General features: G+C 38.4%; 4 protein-coding genes across 6 annotated transcripts; 2 read left to right on the plus strand and 2 right to left on the minus strand.

Moving 5' to 3' along the window:
* Positions 1-42: 42 nt before the first annotated feature.
* On the plus strand, positions 43-4,659 carry LOC140775974 (UNC93-like protein 3). The gene is made up of 10 exons (XM_073119493.1): positions 43-515; positions 593-756; positions 891-954; positions 1,028-1,141; positions 1,333-1,377; positions 1,840-2,075; positions 2,164-2,254; positions 2,356-2,468; positions 2,619-2,742; positions 4,318-4,659. The coding sequence occupies exons 1-10, from the start codon at positions 324-326 to the stop codon at positions 4,498-4,500; spliced, it is 1,326 nt and encodes a 441-aa protein (XP_072975594.1). The 5' UTR covers positions 43-323; the 3' UTR covers positions 4,501-4,659.
* Positions 4,660-5,790: 1,131 nt separating this feature from the next.
* LOC140776341 (uncharacterized) lies at positions 5,791-6,204 on the plus strand. The gene has a single exon (XM_073120004.1). The coding sequence runs from the start codon at positions 5,825-5,827 to the stop codon at positions 6,191-6,193; it is 369 nt and encodes a 122-aa protein (XP_072976105.1). The 5' UTR covers positions 5,791-5,824; the 3' UTR covers positions 6,194-6,204.
* A 291-nt stretch (positions 6,205-6,495) lies between these two features.
* LOC140776437 (cation/H(+) antiporter 20-like) lies at positions 6,496-8,584 on the minus strand. Its single transcript, XM_073120147.1, has 3 exons — positions 8,399-8,584; positions 6,840-7,838; positions 6,496-6,750 (listed from the first exon to the last, which is right to left on the minus strand). Exons 1-3 carry the CDS (start codon positions 8,582-8,584, stop codon positions 6,535-6,537), a joined length of 1,401 nt encoding a protein of 466 aa, XP_072976248.1. The 3' UTR covers positions 6,496-6,534.
* A 1,258-nt stretch (positions 8,585-9,842) lies between these two features.
* LOC140775588 (uncharacterized) lies at positions 9,843-21,377 on the minus strand. Of its 3 annotated transcripts, none has more exons than XM_073118968.1 (10): positions 21,129-21,377; positions 19,882-19,985; positions 18,149-19,328; positions 16,538-17,450; positions 14,984-15,502; positions 14,613-14,890; positions 13,987-14,079; positions 13,739-13,864; positions 10,429-12,157; positions 9,843-10,198 (listed from the first exon to the last, which is right to left on the minus strand). In XM_073118968.1, the coding sequence occupies exons 1-10, from the start codon at positions 21,243-21,245 to the stop codon at positions 10,146-10,148; spliced, it is 5,112 nt and encodes a 1,703-aa protein (XP_072975069.1). In that variant the 5' UTR covers positions 21,246-21,377; the 3' UTR covers positions 9,843-10,145. The 3 variants fall into 3 exon arrangements, with proteins under 3 accessions (XP_072975069.1, XP_072975068.1, XP_072975070.1); XM_073118967.1 differs by having other exon boundaries at positions 13,987-14,082; XM_073118969.1 differs by lacking the exon at positions 21,129-21,377 and having other exon boundaries at positions 13,987-14,082; positions 18,149-19,170; positions 19,253-19,328; positions 19,882-19,922.
* Positions 21,378-21,397: the final 20 nt, after the last annotated feature.

Consider the following 21,397-nt stretch of genomic DNA (forward strand, 5'->3'; position numbering starts at 1 on the left):
ATGGAAATATTCCTATTATTGTAGTATCTAATCCAATATTCAAAGTCTAGTAAAAAGATTCTTCTTCTCAACTGGCTTTTGCTTGTCCCTTCTCTTTGTTTACTTACCGTAGCTGCTTCTCTGGGAGCCGTCGATATCCTCGATGCATCTACTGCCGTTGATATCCCCAATAAAGTATTCCAGAGTGTTAAATCTACTTGAAATAAGATCCCTTATTCTCGTCGTCTTCCGTGTAACACCGGCCGGGAATTCCCTTGCCCGTTTATCTCTAGGGACTTGGTAGCGGAAGAGAAGTTAGTCAATTCGTACCGTCGAGGCGAGCCATGGGTAGTCCTACCCGAGAAGAGGAAGAAGTCACCCCTTTGGTCGTAGAAGTAGACGACGAGGTGGGTTCCTCTTCTAGGGTTCGACGGCCACGGAATCACGCGAGAGATGTACATATCCTGAGCTCGGCTTTCTTGTTTATGTTCTCCGCATACGGGGCCGCCCAGAATTTGGAGAGCACCGTCAACACTGTGGGTTTGGATCTCCTCTTGTTCTTCGGTTTCGAAATCGTGTCGTTGATTAATGATTTGTCGGGTTGTTTGTTTAGGAGGGAGATTTGGGAACGGTATCGCTGGGGATATTGTACCTGTCATTTACTCTGTTCTCTGTCGTGGCGTCTCCCGTAGTTAGGGCATTGGGTTCCAAGAGATCTCTCGTTCTTGGTACCACTGGCTACTTGCTGTTCATAGCAGCTAATTTGAAACCCTCATGGTGCGCTGTGTGCTTCATTTTCGCGATTTTTTTCCTTGATTGTTGGTTGCGGTTGCTCTATTATCTGTTTGTCGAAATGACATGAGCTAATCTTATTCTTTTTTTTCTTCTTAAACTTGTGGAGATCGCTATAGGTATACGATGGTGCCGGCTTCACTTTATCTCGGCTTTACTGCGTCTATTATCTGGGTTGGAGAGGTGAGATTGGATATTTGATAAGTTATAGCTGTCCATTTTACAACGATCCTATAATTGTACTCTGCCACTTTAGGGTACATATCTCACTTCAGCTGCGCTTAGTCATGCAAAAGATTACAATCTGCATGAAGGGACGGTCATAGGGAGCTTCAACGGAGAATTTTGGGGAATGTTTGCTAGTCACCAGGTATTAATTTCTAGTACCTTCTGTTTCAAAAAAAGAAAAGAAAAGAACTTTGATTTTCGTTGTAGGAGTATTTATCTCCATATTCTTGTGCAAGAAATGTTCCTACTCCACTTTTAAATCAAACCTTCCTGGATGATATGGCTGTTCATAAACATACTTGAGTGATATTGATTTTTTTTTGCATTACACAGGTTATTGGAAATCTGATCACGCTTGCCTTGTTAAGAGATGGAAAAGTAAGTTCTAAATCTCAACCTTGTAAACCCTGTTCACTCTTTTATTAGTTTCTCTGTGTAACTTCATTAATCATCACTAACTTGCAATTCAGAATGGTTAATGATTGTTTGGAAATCTGTTTTTATGCTCCCTTTCTGTGGATACTTCTGTCCGAGTTTGTTTCCATGTGTCTGCTCATGAACCTTCATATTGATGTAAATTAAGGCTTTTATGCTTCTGAATAGATGGAAGCCAAAGAACAGAGCTTGAGAAACAGTGATAATTCTATGCGCATATAACTAAATTTTGTAAAAAAATATAACTAAGTATGATGATGCATTATTTAAATTGACCTGCTTGGTTGGTTTATGTAAATTGACGGTTATTTGTGGTTTCAATTTATGTTGCTTCATAACTGTATTTGGTACAGAATTTCGTTCATTTCTTTATTTGCTTGGATGGTGAATTCTACATAACTGCAGGAAGGGGATGGCGTCACAGGAAAGAATCTATTGTTTGTTGTTTTCCTTGGATGCATGGTTGTTGGTGTTATACTGATGTGTTTCTTATCCAAAAGAGATGAAAAAGGGGATGATCTTCCAATACGGCCATCACTCAAATCTTTGTTGAAGTTAGTTGTTGCTCCTCTGCTGGACAAACGGATGCTGCTTATTATTCCTTTAATTGCATATTCAGGTTTACAACAAGCATTTGTATGGTATGTAGAAGTGTAGAACATGTCAGACTCAACAATATCTCATAAGCAAGTCCTGTGTCTGACTAAGCGATTATTTCCTTTACCTCAGGGCTGAATATACGAAATATATTGTAACACCTGCACTTGGTATCTCGGGCGTTGGTGGTGCAATGGCAATATATGGGGCCGCTGATGCAGTTGTATGCAACCTTACTTTGACCTCTTCTTTTTTCATCCCAAACAGCTTTGTTGGGATTTATATGTGGCAACTGCTTCTGCTGACTTTTGATTTAACTCTTAGTGTTCGTTGTTTGCTGGACGTTTGACAACTGGACTCTACTCGATCACTTTGATTGTCTCTGGTGGAGCTTTTCTTCAGGCATTTGTCCTGCTTTGGCTTCTGTTCGGGTATAGGTATGATTGATGACTTCAAATATGAAATTTGTTCACTATTGGTTCATTTATTCTCTCATCAAATGAAAGAATCAGAGTTACTGCTAGGTGGCTGATAATTGCGTCAGTCTTATCTTTCAAATGTCTATGTTTCCTCTTACTTATCTGCAGTACACCTAGCGGAGTTCTTGCTTATGTCTATCCACTAATTATTGGTGCCATATGGGGTGTTGGTGATGGAGTACTGAATACACAGCTGAGTGCATTACTTGGTATGCTATTCAAGGATGACAAGGTACTGCTCTTGATAGGAATAAAATACTGATTTTTTTTTCCAACTTTCTTAATATAACTGTTTCTTTTGCTCCTTCCTAGTGTCTTCTATATGGAGACCAGTCTAACCATTATCACATTGACCTCATTTTTTTTCTCAATTGAATGTTAGATGATATATCAGTTAAACAGCGCAGGCTAGCTTGACATGAACTGCAATTGTAAGATACATGCCTGCAGTTGTTTTGGTTTATAGCATGACTTGGGCGTCTCATTTTCCAGTTGGAAATGAGACATATTATTGGATAGGCCTCTCTACTATTTGATGTCTGAGCTTCTCAATAGGCCATTTCTGTATGAATTTGATATGATAATGACCAAGTAAAGAAAATAATGCACTTTTATCTGATGTCTTGGAACCAGCATAAGTTAATAAGAACTTTTGAGAACAGGTCATACATCAAGAGTTCAACAGGAGAAAGATGGTTACATCAAGTTTCAAGTGGAGTAGCTGATCAACAATGATTGTTGCAGCTACCAGATAAGAGGAGGTAGAGTATTATGAAATTGAGGGTGGGAATTGTCGTCCAGTCTAGCATATGTTGATAGGATCTAGGTAGTATTTGTAGATCTATTTGTGATTGATTGGATGCAGTTATGCTGAGAATACAATTTTCTGTGGCATGAGGTGTTGTGGTAAATGAGAAGGAAGTGTCTGGTAGCTTCTTTGATGGCCTGATATTGGCAAACCTACTAGGCGGCATGTGAAGAAGGTCTAACGTTTCCACTGTTATTTCTATTTAGGGCGATGGTAGGTTAAATGCTTTCTTGCAAGTCATGGTAACTCCTAATCTTACTGCAACTTATGATGAAATAGGGACGTCAGTGTTTTTCTTGGGGATCTGAAGTTTCAAGATCTGGTGTGTGAGCAAGATCCTAAAACAAAGTGCAGGTGTGGTGCTTAACTGGATCATTGCAACTTAGAAAGTAAGGATACAGGTGGCGATTAAGAGTTCTATTTTTTGCATTTCTCCATAGGATGAACCTCCAGTGTTTTTCTTTAACTTAAGTATTTCTGCTTAGATTTATCACCTTTTTAGCGATGCTAGATAGGTAACTGGTGGTGTGATTGTCTAAAGATTATATTGTGTATTGGACCAACCTGAGATTAGAACTTTCAAATTATTTTGAATCACTGAACCCAAACTAATTCCCTCCTGAGCACAGATAACCTTCCTCGTTGGTCTCCCTTGTAAAAACAAGACCACAACTAACTTTCCTCTTTGGTCTCCTTTAATTGTAGAATTAGACTGTTTATAGGAGCTCATTCGTTATAGTATTTTATATATACATAATACAATCCTCTCATTAGCCTCACTGAGTTAACATGAGATCTTTGCCAAATCTGCATTATACTTTCCTTTATTGTGATGATACTACTAGGCAATCATCAATTCATGATAACATAGATTCTTATAATTCCGATGCAACGTGGAATTGATCCAATCTTTTGGTGTCAGCAGATGCTAGATTGTTTGCTTTTGACTATTTCTTTGAAATTATGAATTCTGAAATGTTGTAAGAATTGAATGAACAGGAAGCAGCTTTTGCGCAACTGAAGGTGTGGCAATGTGCTTCTATCGCGGTTGTCTTCTTCTTGACTCCATACATCACATTACAAGCCCTGATGCTAGTGATGGTTGTCACACTCTGCATCTCAATTGCTGGATTTCTTTTCCTGACCCTCCTGGTTGAGAAGTCGTTGACTGCTGGTACTTAAAGCCCAGACTATTCTTGCTATTGACGACAGTGATTCTGAGTCAAGTTGCTCTGCAGCTCAAATCAAAGCATGGGTTCCTTCCCACAGTTGTATCTATCCCTGCGTGAAACCATTTCATTGTTTGCTCGAATATAATTTTCAATATATAATCTCATAGAATTGAAGGTTTCTGGTGTTCCTTGAAGATCCTACATGGTTTCAAAAAAATTCCAAGGCAATATCTTGGGAAACTAGTTCGCCAACATACATTAATATGCATATGACACAAACTATATTAGAAAAAGGATTAATACTGTATGACCATTGATTATATTTTCGGATCTGACAAATTATAAGGGGAAAATTTTGATAGGATTAAGTTTCTGTAATCTCCAAGTACAATGATTGAAGAACTGTTTAACTTTTTCTTAAAACATTAAAGGTAAAATTGTAATATATCTCAAATAGAATAACTATGGAAATCTGATTGGTGGATAATACCTTCTCTCCAAAAATAAACATAAAATACAGGTGATATTTAAAAGGGTTAAATATATTTTATCTCTTTATTTTATGCTTAAAATAATTTTAAACTCTTGTACATTAAAAGTTCTTAAATCATTCTTTATACTCATGACTAAACTAAAAATATCAGTATTTCTATTAAAGTTACGAAAGCATATCCGAATAATCAAAATACCCTTTTTGCATTTATTAGATAAAATAGATGAGTTTTTTATCTAAATTTTTTTAAACCCATATATTATTTTATTTCTAGATATAATATAATTATTAGATTTTATAAAAATCCAAGTTTAATAAAACTTATTATATTAGTTATAATCTAGAAAGTAGGAGAATAAAATATATGGATATTTTTTAAAGATAAAAAAATGAATGATATTTTTCTCCATAAAAATTAAAAAGGAGGGAATTCAACGTGCTTCATTAATTTGTTTAGAAAAATCAGCGATCTTAATTGCGACCGGTTTGAAATATTTTAAAATATTAAAAAAAAATAAAGCGATTTTTAACAGAAATGCAGCGAGTCCGTATGGTCAGAGTAATAAGCTTCTGGGCTTTATATCGTCGTGCAGCATTTTTCCTGTTACAACGTTCACAACAACCAAAAGCTTTTATTAAGACTTAATAGGCCCTTTTCGTCATTCTCATACACCCGAGGAATCGTATATTAGATTCTCTCCTCTTCTTCTCGTCTTCGGTCACCTACTCAACTGCACAGCTGCTTCTCGAACCTCCCTCCTATATATATATATATATATATATCAACTGGCCATCTTCCCTCGAAACTCAACCAAACCATAACGCTACTCAGATCCGATCCATGAAGCTCTCCCACCTGACGGCGGCGATCCGCGACGTCCTCCTCCACCACCGGCCGCTGCTCCGCTACGCCGCCGCCTGGACAGGGCTCATGACGGCGACGGTGGTGGCGTCATCTTTCGCCCCGGAGGTTGCCTTCGTGTGGGCCGTGTCCCCGTCCTCGAGATTCTCGCGCGCGTGCGGCGGCGCCGTTAGGATTCCGTTGGATGGGCCTGCGGGCGAGGTGGTGTGCGTGCCCGCCCGGCTCTTCGGGAAGTCGGCGGTCGACATCGTGATGCCGCCGCTTTTCGCGGCGTTGGTGGTCGGGGTCTCAGCCTGCTTCCTTCGGGCCGTGGGCTTGGGCGAGTCGGAAAACCCAATCCAGCTTTGAGATTGGTGTTCCAAAGCTATTTTATTCGTTCGATGAGCTGTATTACTAGTATAGGTTTAAAAAGAAGAACAAAAGAAAGTTGTAGAGATAGCAGAAAGGACCCTCTATTATTATTATTATTATTATTTCATTATCGATAATTTTACAAGATAATAGCATATCCAAGTATACATTCCATGATAAACCTAAAAAAGAGGTGTCATAATATCATATCATACAGAGCAAATTACACAAATGCCACCCTCTTTTTCGTGCGTTACGATAAGTCATTTAAATTACCACGTCGACCCTCTTATCCTCAGCCACGTGGCTTGGAGTGGGCCTTATTGGGCCGGATGGGCTCAACGAGGTTGGCCATGCACGCAAGTTAACATTTGGAGCTCCTTATGTGGCTTCGCTGATGATGATGGTGATGATGGTGACGAAGGGCTGGGTTGGGTCCCGTGGTTATGGTTCATGGTGGTGGGCTTGTGGATGGCCATCACAGTTGGCGTGGTCATGAAGGTCGTAAACAGCGCCATGAGGACAAATATAGCAAACGTCTCATCGTCCAGCACCTAAACACATACAAAACATTGTAATATATCTAAAAGATAGGGTGTAAAATGAAAAATCCTACAAAAATGATAGCATATATACATTATACCTTCTTCTCTTTGCCAACGTTTAGAACGACGAGCTCTATGAGACCTTTGGTGGCCATCAAAACCCCAAGAGCCAAAGCCTCTCTTCCCGCCACGTCACCACTCCACGACGCGACCCAAAACGTCCCCAGAACTTTCCCGATGCAAGCCGTCGCCGTTACGAGCGCGACCAAACCCCACGATTTAGCTCCGTTAATCTTTCCGACGTCCGTCCGAATCCCACTCGCCGCGAAATATAGCGGAAGCATCAAACCCGAGACGAAGCTCTCGATCTTCTCGAACATTAGGTTTCCAAAATTACCCTCCTTCGGTATTATTAGCCCGAAAACAAACGCCCCGAAGATTGAGTGGATCCCGATAAAGTCCGTTACAAGACCCGCTAATAGAACGCCGACTAGTGTGAAGCAAACGCCGACTTCTTCTACATCACGGTTGGCTATCCGAGTTAGTATTCTTTTAACTACAGCCATCATGAGTAGTACAAACAGAATTCCGCTTATGAGAATCCATAGGGATGTAAGGGGTGACTTGCGGTTGTTTCCGGTGAGAGCGACGGCGAGCGCGAGCAAAATCCAAGCCGCCACGTCATTGAACGCGGCGGCTGACATGGCGATGTCTCCGATGGTTGTGTTGAGGAGGCCGAGCTCCGCGAGGATGCGGGCGAGGACGGGGAAGGCAGTGATGGATAAGGCGACGCCGATAAAAATGAGGAACGCATAGAAGTTTACGTCGGCGATGTCGGGGAGCGTCTTCCGGAAGAGGAAGGCGATGCCGACGGCGAGGAGGAAGGGGAGGAGGATGCCGGATAATGCGATGGAGAAGCCTTTGCGGCCGGCCCGGCGGATGGAGGCGACGTCAAGCTCGAGGCCGACGAGGAAGAGGAAGAAGAGGAGGCCGATGCCGGAGATCGTGTCGAGGATCGGAGAGCTCCATGAGGGGAAGATGGTGTTTGAGAAAGTTTTGCTCCGGCCTAGTGCAGATGGCCCCAGTAGTATTCCACCCTAGAGAGAGAGAGAGAGAGGGAGAGGGAGAGAGAGAGATGGCAAATAAGTAAATATCAGTGTGCATGCAATAACTATTTAAGCTAGGGCTGGACGTAGATAAAATTATATCAACATGCAGATCCTCTGCCGTCACTTCTGTAGGAAATCCCTGCGCATGGGGGAGATTTGGGAGTTGTAATTGGCTGTCATGTACTAGTGTTTGTGATGTATCCATTTGTTTTGGCCCGTTGTGATTCGTAATTTAATCTATTTATGAATGGTTGATCCATATTCTTCTAATATTTTGTGTTATATATCACGTGTAAATTAATAAATACACTAGACTGGAGTAAATTTATACCAACCTGTATATAGAGAGATATATTATATAGTAATGTATACACGTACTATCTCTTACATGCACGAATAAAGAGAAGAATATAAACAAAAACTCTATCGAACAAGATCCCATGCATGCTATATAACCATTGAAACAAGATAGGAATTCTTTGTCCAAAGATAACTCGATTAATTAGCTCATAACTAATGTTCTAACATGATGATATTTGGATGCATACCACAATCTCAGCAACCACTCTAGGCTGGCGTAAAGGCTTGAAGAGAAAGGCCAGAGTACGGCTAAGGAGAAGAATTAAAGCAATTTGAACTATGAGGAGTGGAAGGGCAAAGTTTAGAGGGTTGTCGCCCTGCCAAACTCCATCCGATGTGATCTTAATGGATGTTGCATTGATAGCTCGTGCCATCTTACTCTTAGCATGGATGGCTACGGCAAGTAGAGAGTTGTGAGTATTTATAGAGTCTAAAGGAATTAAATTAAAGTTATCTTAAATGGTAGTGGAGTACTCAAGATCAGTCGAGTTGTATTCTTTTGCTTGTCTGTTTCATAAGAGAAGAACGTGCCCTTTGATTGATATAATAAGGAAATGAGATGAATAGTTGGATCTCTGTGATAGGTTTAGTCTCTAGTGGATGCTGCTGCCCTAGCTAAGGATCGTCCAACAAATATTTTTTATGCTGATTTGAGTTGACAAACATATTTGCTAAGTTAACAGAAGCTAACTTTGTGACCCAAATTATCAGTTGACTGGGACGTTTTATCAGGGTTTTCTTTATATTAAAGTAGATTTAGTGGTCTGACTTGTCAATGGTGGATAGGAGGAATTTGGAATTCCAATATGTTATATTCTTAATATGTTCTTCTTTTTTCGATGTATTAATTAAATTGATCTCCTCTCTTGCTTATATGACAATAAGGAGGTGAGCACGTATGACAATAACAAGAGAATGCACAAAGGAATTCTTTTGCTTGCAAAGGGCCAAAAGATTTTGATGACTAGGAAACTAGGCTTTGTCTCTTAATAGTGGATTTAGCTATGGATCGTCCAACAACTAATCTTTATGCTGATTTGGGTTGGCAAAACATATCTGTTAAGTTCACAGAAGTTAACTTGGTGATCCAGATTATCATTGGAATGAGATGTCTTATCTGGGATCATTTTATAGTAAAGTAGATTTAGTGGTCTTACTTGTCAATGGTGGATAGGAGGGCAGTACCAATATGTCGTATTCTTAATCTTTTTTTTTTTATCTTTTCGATGTCACAATTAGATTGATATATGCATATAAATACAAACTAGGTAATGAAGAGGCTGGCGGAGATACAGAGAAGATTCTCGAGATTGTTTGTTCTCTCATGGGAAAAGTGGCTTTTACATTAATGGAGGTGAGCACGTATGATAATAACACGAGAATGCACAAGGAACTGTCTTTTGCTTTCATACCCACAAATTATTTCATTGGTCATTGTTATAATTATTTATTATTGTTGGTGCGCAGCAGCTGTAATATGAGTTTTTTTTTTTTGTTTATCAAAGAGAGAGGTCGATTATTATGCTTATATTCAACATGAACCACATGAAAATATAGCAGATTTGGTCTCAGAAAGTTCAACATCCACAGTAGATATGTAATACTTGAGCTGACGCCAAGGAAAGAGTATAATGATTTAAGATAATTTCTCTCTCTATATTCAGCATTTCTGTTAATGGAACAGCAGTAGTTGCCCTGAAAGCAATACAGAAGTAGTCGTTTTGACATGTAATGTACACTGCTGGAAAGGGGAAAAGAAGGAAAGAAGAAGAAAAAGATGAAGCTGTAAGTTTCTGGTCACAAAACCTGCACCTGGAGTCAAATGTACATCCATGCTCAAAAACGTATAGATGATGATGTCAGTCAAAAAGCTCTAGGGAATGTAACAAATTATGTGTCTGTTACTGAACGGATTCAATATCCTTGGGTTTCATATTACTGATATGCTGAAGTGAACACCGCAAACTGTTCGATTTCTCCTGCATGACCTATGAAGCAAAAATTATCTGTGTTTAAAGAACTTGGTTATTACTTACTGAAATCTTTGAGCTGCTCCTAGTATAACAGAAAAGTGAGAAAACAAATTCCCCATACAGAGCGAAACACCACTTGTCATGCCTCGAGACAAAAGTTCAGTATCAGATCATGGTATCATGAGAGCCTACTGTAGCTAAGCAAGATTATGTAAGCTATGGAACGATTAGGTTGAGTTTGACACCTCTTTCTTTTGCAGCTTCCATGATACTCTCTGAATTTCCAGTAGTCTTAGAGATATTCAAGTACGATTGCCACAACTTGATAGAGAAAGGATAGACTGATACAGCCTGCTGATGGAACCTTCCAGAGATTTCTGAAGCACCTGAATTTCCCAAGAGATTAGCTGCTTCTAACCACACTGGTTCTGGCGCCACAGGAACAGCCTGAAAGATTGAATTAACTAAAACAGCGCTTGCCCAAAACAACATACCCTCGGAGGCAGCACCACCATCATATAAATTTCTTAACGTGAATTTATACACTGATAAAGCTAATTGATAGTTTGATGGTGTAATTTCCATGATGGAGTCCACAAAATCAACGATGTCCTTGAGTTGATTAACCTTTTCAGGAAGAAGTGACGGACCGTAGCAGACTTCAAGAACATCATTAATCAGAGAAAAATCTGTGGAAACAGGACCTAAACTCTCATCAATCAACTGCCTAATTCTACTCTTTTTTATATTTTGGTAGTACCTTCTCGACAGTGGCTCAAGCAAAGGTAAAATTTGTTGATCTCTGATGTAACCACCAATAAGATCCAATATAACTTGACCTGGAAGATCCTTTGCAGACCCTTCACTCAAAAGATGCAATCCGGCATGCTCCCCTAAACAGAACTTGTAAAATTTGTGACCGCCCAGCTTTAATGCCTTATCTACAGCAAGTTGAGCTTCTGATATATTTTTCTGCAGTGTTTTGTATAGAGAAAAGTTTAGAAACCAAAATATGTCATCTTCCAAATTAGTTGATCCATCATCTTTGGGGAAACTATATAGACTATTTCTCCCATCTTTTGTGTTTCTACATTGGGCATCCCCAACTTCCCCAAACATCTGAAACCAACGGGTCATCAAGTTTTCAGCAAAATCGATTCTTTTATTTGCTAACACGTGTTCAGCATATTGATTCCAAAGACGTTGAAGGCCTTGTACTTCTTTAGGCCAATTACAGAGCATCTCCTCAAACCCTCCTAAACCAAGATCTGCTTCATGATCTTCCCCCAACCGAGCTGAAATGAGAAGAACATCAGTACAGGTTGGGTACAATCTCATGTACTTCACCAACAAGTCTGCTGCAGATTTTAAGCCTTGAAGTGCTGCTGCACAACTAATGTGGCTAACAGCAAGGAAATGTGATGATCTCAGAGACATAGGATCTGCTTTAGCTAAGTCCTCGTCAATATCTAAAGACACCTTATCAACAGCATATCTTAATAGTTCTATTGCCCGATCTTTATTATCAGTTGTTAATTCAGCAGAAGGCCATTCAATCCCAAATGGCAGATCTTTCTCTAATTCAAACTGTTCCAAAATTGCTTCTGGAATTTTCCTGTAAATTGATAAATATATACAACAAACCCAAAATATGCACCTGTCGGATATTACCAAGCAAGAGACAACAGTTGTGAGCAAATTGTCACCAGAGCATTCAACATTTGATGCTGGAAGAAGCCCATAGATTTGAGATAGAGCCTTATCTACGCTGCCACACATGCACAAAAAACCAATCATCTGTAAGAAAATGTCTAAGATGAATGCACTTTTATCTTTAATTTCTTTGTCAGAAGTCGCCGTCATATGGCAGAGCATGCTCAACGCATCGCTGTATGCGTTCAATCGGTAATCAAGGTGAAACCGACTGTTAATGTACATAAGCCACAGTTCGTAAGAGTATCTATTGTGCCGCACCTACAAGGAAAAAAAAAATACAAGCAGATATCACATTCTATGGTAAAAAAAGCAATTTCATTATTTCAAAGTCTATGAGCGCAAAATATAAAAGTATGCAGGAAATAGACATTTTACTGGAACAGGCAATCTAGAAAAAAGAACATAAAGTCAAGCCTAAAATATCTTGATGTAAACATTTCACAGCACTGATGTAAGGACCACATGATCATTTTTCATTTTTTTTTTCTTCAGCAGCTTATTTGTATTTAAATAAGGAAATGTCTACCTACATCAAAAAATTGCTCTCCTCAAATAGGGCTATATCTTCTGTTGAGGCATTTTTGAAGGGTTGTCCCTAGGAGGCATGTGCCTATAGGGGTGTAAATGAGCCGAGCTCGAGCGAGCTGAGCTTAGCTCAGCCCGAAATAGATTGAACTCAAGCTCGAGCTTGGGACAAGCCTATTTATATGAGCTTGAGCTCAGCCAGCCCAATTACTGAGCTGGCTTGGTTCCAAATTTTTCTACTAATATTACTATGCTAGTTAAGCTATTTACCAAGTTTGGAGAGAAGTCTATATATAAGGAGCTTTTCTAATCATCACTTTTCTGATATGGGAATAAATGTCGGGCTCACATGAAAACAAAAAGAAACTTGAAATAAATTTAATCAACTTTATCTATTACTTCGCCTGTCTAATAAAACTGAGATTCCCATAAAGAATCCATATCCATCAGCATTCCCATTCTAGTATGTGAGAGCAGTCTTATACATCAGGAAACTCAGGACTCACTAGGATTTTATTATAACATGACTGTCACACATCCAATCTATCATTACTTCAATAGTTCAATTAAGGAAATTCTTTCCTCAATAACATCCACCTTGGCTGATATGCAAATTAATTACTGCCATTACTTGGAGATGGGTGAAGGTGGTGGCAGGGGTGTCCTTCCACCTCTTCAGTCCCTCAAATCGAGAGAATATTTTATTATATTTTTATGCAGATGAAAATTATGGCAAAGAGGACCAATCAAGGTTCTTCTTAAAAAAAGGAAGCCATCAAAACTCTAGTTATTAGTTTATGGCCTCAATTCTTGAGGTGCTTGTGTGATTGGAAGACATGGCTAGTTTGGACATCTACTTTCCTATTCCTTGAGCTTCTGTTTCACTACATGCAGTCAGCAATGTGTAGAACGTTTGTAACAGTTTTACTAACAGTCCTTCCTTTGCAATCGGAAATTTAACCAGTGATACCATGTTTCCAGTTTTCAGAATTAAGTTGTTTAATACAGAAGGGACTTTTCTGTACTAGTTGGAAATTCCTCTGAACAAAGCTCTTAAAGAACCATAGTCCTAGTGAATACTTACAAAAGAACTAATAAGAAGTCCTGCACGAACTTCTAATGAATCTCAAATAACCATAAGACTTTCACCAACAGGGAAAAATAAAAACAGATTGGTAGGCATGACATGAGGGACAAGTCAAAACATGAGCCATGCTTAGTTTCTATAATCTCAGATATATGGAAGAAAAAAATGATGGGATGACCGATGAAAAATGTAAGTGCAGAAAAACTAAGAAGAAAACAACAGTCTACCGCATCGAGGAACATGTCTTCTTTTGCGATGCCTTTCTCTTTTCGATAGTAAATGTGTAGATAGATAACCCAAAGGAGTACAGAATTAGGATTGGTCTCAATGGCTCGCGCTAAGAGAAAAAGAGCCTACAAAAAACATTTTGATAATAGAAGTTAAGAACCATTAACTTTCTGGCATCACACACTTTAACTTATCCTCAGGTTAAATGAGTTAATGAGGAACTGACAAAGTACATATAGATAATTACCTTCTTCCTCTCCGGTTGACACACCTTCTGACAGGACAATTCAAGTGCCAATTCTAAGGATTGTTCAGAATCAGGTAACCCTCGTAAAGGTTTCTTCTACAGCAACAAAATGAAAGCATTAGGTTAAAGAAAATTAATTAGTGTCCAACCATATGAGAGTAATACATAAGAAGATGCTGTAAACCTTGCAGCAGCTTTGTCATTTGGATATAAATTTGTAATGAGTATAAAATTTGTCAATCAGGGAAAGAAAGGCCAAGTAATTGATAGAAACAGGAAAACATTATTGCAAATTATCACACTGGAACTTCAAGCCCACGCTCAATATAGTGTATCAGTAAATCAAGAAAACATTAGACTTGGTGACATCCATCGGGTAACAAAAGCTGATAAACACATCAATTGAGTATAACAAATATAGCACATGCAGCAAAGGAAAACAAGAGAAATTTAACACCTATTGCTAAAAGAATAAAGGCAAAAAACATTTTTTCCTGTCAATACTGACACATATTAAAATAATATGGACATTAGTGGACCACTTGATGACATATTCATATAGCACGGTGTCCAAAATCACAAAATAAAAATATAACGTCATCTGTATACTTTTAATCTTAACATACCATTGTTGCATCCTGGCTTCTATATAACAAATGCTTGTTCCAATTATAATCTGCAACGGAACCATTACCAGCTTGTAAGAATGGTGCATCTAATGGTAGAATTCTTCGAACAGAAAAGGGTAAAGGGAAGGAAGCGCAAAACCCCCTTTGCCAATATTGGCAGATACTGCCAGACAGCACAGAGCGCGATAAGTATGAATCAGCTTTTATAAGACTTAAACCAATATGATATGTAGGTACAGGAAGAAGGTGCTGAAAAAGACTGAAACAAAGCCGCCCTGCATTATTAGATTAAATTAACAGCTTTCACCAGAAAGGTATAGCAACTGATTTTTCTAGTTCGGTAAACAAAACTACAGGAAAAGGCATACCTGAAGCAGAGGTGATCGAGTGACTGTTTGCTTTCAATTTTCTCCAACTGCATCTTTTAGCATGCTGCCATGGACATTCTTCGTCATTACATTTTCCTCGGAGTTCAAAAATGCAGAAGGGCCAGAATGGATCAATCACGAGGTCCATTGTATCAGAGCCAATGTTGCCAGCTATAGAACAACTAGTATTACACCTTTCAGCATGATCTTGTATAACATCGGGCACACTAACCATGGATTCACACATCACATCTCTTGACCTGTAATCCTTATCTATAGAAGTAGTATATCCACAACAAAAATCTGGAAATATCCATCTAAGGTTTTTGGATACACTTTGCAGAACTGAAGAAGGTAACGTGGGCATATTTCTGCAAGATGGCAAGCTAGATTCTTTAGGAGAAAAGTTGTTTACTTCAGGTTCTACAACCTTGTGACAGCCATCATCCTTCGAAGGAACACTATCACCATGAGATTGACCAGAAAGCTGGTTGATATCACTTCCAGGCTCCATTGTACCTTTAACAAAATTGCCGGGACCATCATATAACTAACATTAAAGAACAACAAACAAAGTCCACAAAGCATATAAAAGGTAAATAATAAAGTTTAGAGAACAAAATGCTGAACAAAAAAACATGGTGAGTTTGTGACTACCAATATACTTTTTGCAAATAATGATGTGGTAAAAAAGAATATTATTTATACCAAGAGGAAGGTTTTCAGCACTCAGTAGCATATCAAGCTTTACATCATCATAAATTAGCACTTAAGTAAATATTTCACCCTCAAGCAGTAATTCAACCTTTACTCCATTAAAAATTCTTTAATTTTGCTGAAACTCTTTTATGAGAATGATTTATTTAACCACATCATCGTCATCAGCCACAAACTACATTACCCATATAATGGTTTGGTTCCACCCAACAAATTAAGACATTTAAGATTCAGTAGACATTAAATTTGAAAAACCCTATCAAAATTGAGTCCTAAATCTTAAACAAGATATTGACTGCTGTCCTTGCAAGTCACAAATCTGCTAATTTTATCAAGAATGAGAAACAAAATCAATGCCTCTTGCCTCTTACCGAGGCACTAGTAGCTGAAGAGTGAAATGATGACATTATATTAATAAGATATAGTAAAACTATGAAGGCAGGTGATGGGAATCACCATCTGGCCAGTGACCACTGCAGTAAGTGTCTACCGAACTGCAAAGCCACTAAAAAGGAGTACATGCATCTAATTCAATACATAAGAAGTTTTAAACAATCTCCAACTTAAGTTGAAGCACACCAGGTCAAAGAATAATTTTGATTCTAATATTACAAAGAATTTGCTTATATTATTGCATGAGAACTGGTTTACAAGAAACTGAACTTGTAAACAGGGAGCAGATGATCTGCAGAAACTAGCAAATCAGGAAGATGACCAAAGTCACCAAACATCACAAAGAATCAGGATTATATAAATCTGGAAAGTCACATGAGTTTGGCAGAACAAGCTACAGGATACATCTAAAAGGGAATGGTTTGTATCTGAGAATAAAAGTACCTCCAGATGTTGTGATCAAGTTTGCCTGTGCTCCCTGCATTCGCTGCTTAACTTTGTCATGTTCTCTCTCAGCTACTTTACCAGCAAGGTGTCCCATGTGATTCAAATCAATATTTTTAGATGATGCTCTCTTACCAAATCTTGCGACTAATTCAGACCTCAACGAAGCTTCCAATAGCTCATAGTCCATTTTAGTGTGTCTGGGAGGCAATCCATTTCTGTCAACAACCATGTCTGCAGTTTCTTTTACATGATTCTCATAATTTGTATGAGTGGCTGGTCTTGATTCAGTCATACTAAAAGGAAAATTTTCTTCAACATCATCTATCAACATATTGCTATTCTTGGGAGGAGCACAAGCACCATACGTATCACTTATATCTTTAGGATCTGATGTGCTAACAGCAGGGTCATAGCAGTGCCCAGACGCAGACTCATGCCCACCAGTCAGCTGATGAGGAGCTTCATCTATACATTGTCCTTTAGACTTATCACCCAGTTGTTCTAACATCTGACTGTCAGCAGGTATCTTATGGTCCAATAATGAAAGAAAATCCTGGCTAGCTCTAGGAATATACTTTAAAGAATCTGACAAAGTTTCACAATGACTATGCCAACTGGAAGGCCACGGTGAACTAGAACTCTCCATCATTAATCCATGAAGTCCAGCAGAATACAATTCTCTTTTCCTATAAAGAATGGCACACCTCTCATTGGCCTCAACTAAAGCTTTCTGTGCTTTACGATAAACTTTTAGTGCTCGTCTTTCTTCAAGTTCACACTTGCGCCTGAACTCTTGAGCCTCTTCCAGTTCCTTGTCTTGCAGGTCCTCTATCTCCAACAAAGATTTCAAACGCATGCTCCCTTGCCCTGGGTTGCCCATCTGACCATCATAAGTCAAGAGATTTGCATTCTGTAGAGATCCTTAAACATGTCAAAAGAGTATATTCCAAAAGCAACACCATGTATTTTTGTATTTAAAAACTACAAAAATAGTTATTCTTAATTAATATAAAGTATGCTACCTTAGTTACTACCAGGTATGGTGTACTACAGAAGATTATGGAGTGCATAAACTTTCTTAAAGAGATCATGCTGAAAACATAATGAGGATGTAGAGAATATATATATATATATATATATATATATATATATATATATACACACACACAAGCTAGAATCATTTGGAAATATTGAGAACTTGAATTAACATGCATACGACCATCAAGTCAAGGAGAACATGAGTTAACACATGTCTGATCAAAAGCATACTAACTTATATATTGAACAAAATACCAATTTATACTGTCAAAAAAGGGGGAAAAAGTCATAGAATTAATTACATCAGTTAACTATTTTACAAAACTGAAGCATAAAACCATAAACCCACAAAAGAACATCGGGCTAAAATAGAACCCAGTTAAGCATTATACCCATATATAAATATCCAATTCCAAATATCATCGAGCAAAACTAATTGGAACAATTTTCCTTATGATATTAGATTATATTAAAAGCTTATCTTAAAAAATCGGGTAACCAGATATGAACAAAAGATGAAAACAAATGAATGTCTGAAATAAAAGCTATAGCAATACATAGAGACCTAACCTCCACGCCATTTACAATTTCCATCAAACGTGAAGTTTGATTCAGCAAATTAGAAGAATCAACTGGCATACCCTCCTCCATAGTCTGAACACGCTCTTCAGCAACCATGCTACTGTTCTCCTTTTCAAAGGGCATCCCAGTATCATGGACTTTGTAGGAGAGAAACTCACTACTAGGCATTAAAGTGACATTATCTTCTGCTCCTGCATTCTGTACTGTAGATGATAACAGGACATTCTTAGTGGCTCGGTCATGTTGGTTATCGCTTCTTGAATTAGTTCTAGCTAAAAGCTTCTGCAAATCATTCCCATGGCAGCTCATCTCACTTCTGTTGTCATGATAACTACCTCTCGCTATAGATTGCTTACTATTCCCTGTCATAGATTTGGTGAAAGTTACTGGTAATTGTAACTGATCGTCAGAACATTGATTCTTGTAAATCTGGTGCTCAAGCCTCAAGCGTTTCAAGGGTCGGCTATCAGGTGCCAATTCAACAGTCTTAGTTGGCACAGTTCGGCTAATGTTAGCTGCCTCAGAGCTTAACTTCTCACTATGCTGCCCTGACTGATCAGAATTTGAATCTATACTCCGTTCCCTATTTACTGCCATAGACTTCTTCTGAACTTTTAATTCACTTTCTCGTAGAGCAATTTCATTGCGTAAATTTTCCAACCTGTTAACTGCCAAAGTCACATTCTGAGCATTCCCATCCACCAGGCATGGTGATGCCTTCTTTGAAGTAGTATGTCTTTGATTACGAGGATCCATTGTAGTTGTGGAAGCTCCTGCTCTCCTGATATGGGTCCCTAGATTTCTGGTGGTAGATGAAGTGGACGCATGCTTTACAAATCCTTGTTTTGAAATCTGACTATTCATATGTTGGGTCTCATGAATTTGTACTTTTCTTTGCATCTGTGATGATGTCATAGGCAATTTATGTGTATCTGTACTAACTGCAAAATCATTCTTTTCTACAGACTCCTCCAGCTTTGACTTTTCAGAGTCACTCCCACTCTCGTCATCTGAAAAACTAATTACAAGGTTATCATCTGAAACTTTTTTCTGCCAATGAAGTGTTCGATTGTTGTTGGCCATGAATGGCACCTGTTTCATCCTAAGGCTTTTATTGTAATTTTGTGGAGCTGATTTCTGAACGTGCACATTAGCAAGGCTGGAACTACTACCTGGAATAATAAAATAGTGATTAAGTCCAAAAGTTGGATGGAAGAGTATTCAAAGAATGACTGTCTCATGTCAGAAATGAATGAGATTAGATAAAAAAAATCCTCAATAATTATAATTTGATGGTCAAACCAAAGAACGAAAGAATGCCAAATAGCTCACCAAAGATCAGCATCACAAGCATTTATGAAATAAGATATTGTACCATTCTGGGAATCCAAATTTGGATAATTAATGAGAGCAAACTGGATTTACAAATGGGGATCACATGTCGCTGGTAACTCCTTGAAATGCTTCCGAGAGAAACCACAGAGAGAATAATTACATGAGAATGGGCTATCATGGTTGGGTAAATGTCTAACAAAGACCATAGTGAACAAGTTGCTCATATATTTCCCAAACTTTTGTGGGGCCAAACTTTCACGTGGCAACAATACATGGGAAAACGAGAGTTTTTAAAATTTTCAAAATTCTAAAAACCAATCAGAAGCAAAAGTATTTCCCTGTCTATGGCATAACATAACAATTTCTGTTTGCAAGTAGTAAAGAACCTACCCATTTTGGAACTTCTCGAAAGATTGCTCCCCAGAGGTATATGGCAAGGTTCAGAGGATGTTGTGCTATCATAGGGAGCAATTGACTGAATAGGCAGGTCCTGTTAAAAGTGAACAAAAAGTGATTAGAAAATGAAAAATTGCAGAAACTCCTGATATGAAGATTTCCATATTTGTATCACCCAAATCATGAATCAGAAAAATCAAGACAAATAGGGAAAAAAAGATATCTTGAAAAATATAACAAATAGGAATACGACAAGAGAATCATTTGCCAAAACATGAAGAGAAAAGTTGCCATCATAAAGGAAAGTTACAAGTGGCTATGCATAAAAAATAGTTCATGCAAACAAAATGACAAAAGAATCCAAGACAGACATTGCTCCTACACACCCTATAATTCATCTAAAAAAGTACATGTGAAGAGAAGGAGAACAGTACATGCTGCAGTCACAGAATACATATAAATTATCAGAACCATGGAGATTGTTGAAGAATGTGGTCTTCTCAACATGAAGACAGTTGCCATGCCATAGATAAGGTTATTACTATCCAATAATTGTAGAGCAAATGTGTTACAGTAGTGATCTTCAGATAGAATCCAAATATCTAATACACCTTTCACTTGAAAATTTAACTAAATCATACTAAAGGAAGAACGAAGTGCAAGAGGAAACGAGGTTTCAAAGAGAAAAGATATCACACCTAAATCAAATATGATTAAAAAATACCATTTGAACTGTTCCTAGCAAAATTTTTAGTTAAGGAACACAAATGCTTTACGAATTAAATTTCACCTTCACCTATAACATTCAAATTGGCTCATTATTTTTCAGATTTCCCACATAAAACTTGACTGAATTCTTATTTGCCGCCAATAAATCAGATTTCTAACCCCCTATTGACCATTATTCTCACATAGACTTGAGTGAAAACTATCTAGCCAGAAATATAACGGATATAAGTCTATGACATTACGAACAAGACTTATATTTAATCGACACAATTATCTTTTTCAATGAAAAATCGACACAATATATAATCAGTCAAAACTATACTAAAAGTAAGAAACAATCCACATAGCTAGCTCGAAGTTGGAAAGGAGACGCACGAATAACCAAAGTAGGCCAAAAACAAAGATTCTTGTAGGCAAGTTGAAGCTTCTACGAAATCTCTGTTATCGATCGATTCAGAAGCCTAAATCATCAAAGAGTAACAAAAAAGAAGTAGCAAAGAAACCCTACCGCATCTTCCTCGCCGGAGGAGAGCTCCCCTTCTTCCCGAATTTGAGGCGTTTTAGGTCCTGCCCTGGTGCTAGGGTTACCAGACGCGGCGGCGCGGAGCACGTCTCTTCCGGCCATGGCTTCCTGCCGGCGCCGGCGATTCTGGTCCCCGAACGAAAGAGCCGTAAGTTTATGAACTTGCTTAAGGATCGCCTGAAATGGAAGGAAACAGAGCGCCGGATGTAAAACTGAGGTATAATATACTCGTATTAAATGACCTTTTTAACCTC

The sequence above is a fragment of the Typha angustifolia genome, chromosome 14 (assembly GCF_048772165.1).
Source record: "Typha angustifolia cultivar Huaian chromosome 14, ASM4877216v1, whole genome shotgun sequence".
Taxonomy (NCBI): Eukaryota; Viridiplantae; Streptophyta; class Magnoliopsida; order Poales; family Typhaceae; genus Typha; species Typha angustifolia.

Excerpts from the sequence above, each read along its gene's own strand:
- LOC140776437 (XM_073120147.1), bottom strand. The coding sequence starts at position 8,584 with ATGGCACGAGCTATCAATGCAACATCCATTAAGATCACATCGGATGGA. Across the intron at positions 7,839-8,398 it reads GAGTGGTTGCTGAGATTGTG|GGTGGAATACTACTGGGGCC; the intron begins GTATGCATCCAA and ends CTCTCTCTCTAG. Across the intron at positions 6,751-6,839 it reads ACGTTGGCAAAGAGAAGAAG|GTGCTGGACGATGAGACGTT; the intron begins GTATAATGTATA and ends GTATGTGTTTAG.
- LOC140775588 (XM_073118967.1), bottom strand. The coding sequence starts at position 21,245 with ATGGCCGGAAGAGACGTGCTCCGCGCCGCCGCGTCTGGTAACCCTAGC. Across the intron at positions 19,986-21,128 it reads CCTCCGGCGAGGAAGATGCG|GACCTGCCTATTCAGTCAAT; the intron begins GTAGGGTTTCTT and ends CACTTTTAACAG. Across the intron at positions 10,199-10,428 it reads GGAAGCTGCAAAAGAAAGAG|GTCATGCAGGAGAAATCGAA; the intron begins GTGTCAAACTCA and ends TTTGCTTCATAG.
- LOC140776341 (XM_073120004.1), top strand. The coding sequence starts at position 5,825 with ATGAAGCTCTCCCACCTGACGGCGGCGATCCGCGACGTCCTCCTCCAC.
- LOC140775974 (XM_073119493.1), top strand. The coding sequence starts at position 324 with ATGGGTAGTCCTACCCGAGAAGAGGAAGAAGTCACCCCTTTGGTCGTA. Across the intron at positions 516-592 it reads TGGAGAGCACCGTCAACACT|GAGGGAGATTTGGGAACGGT; the intron begins GTGGGTTTGGAT and ends TTGTTTGTTTAG. Across the intron at positions 1,142-1,332 it reads GAATGTTTGCTAGTCACCAG|GTTATTGGAAATCTGATCAC; the intron begins GTATTAATTTCT and ends TGCATTACACAG.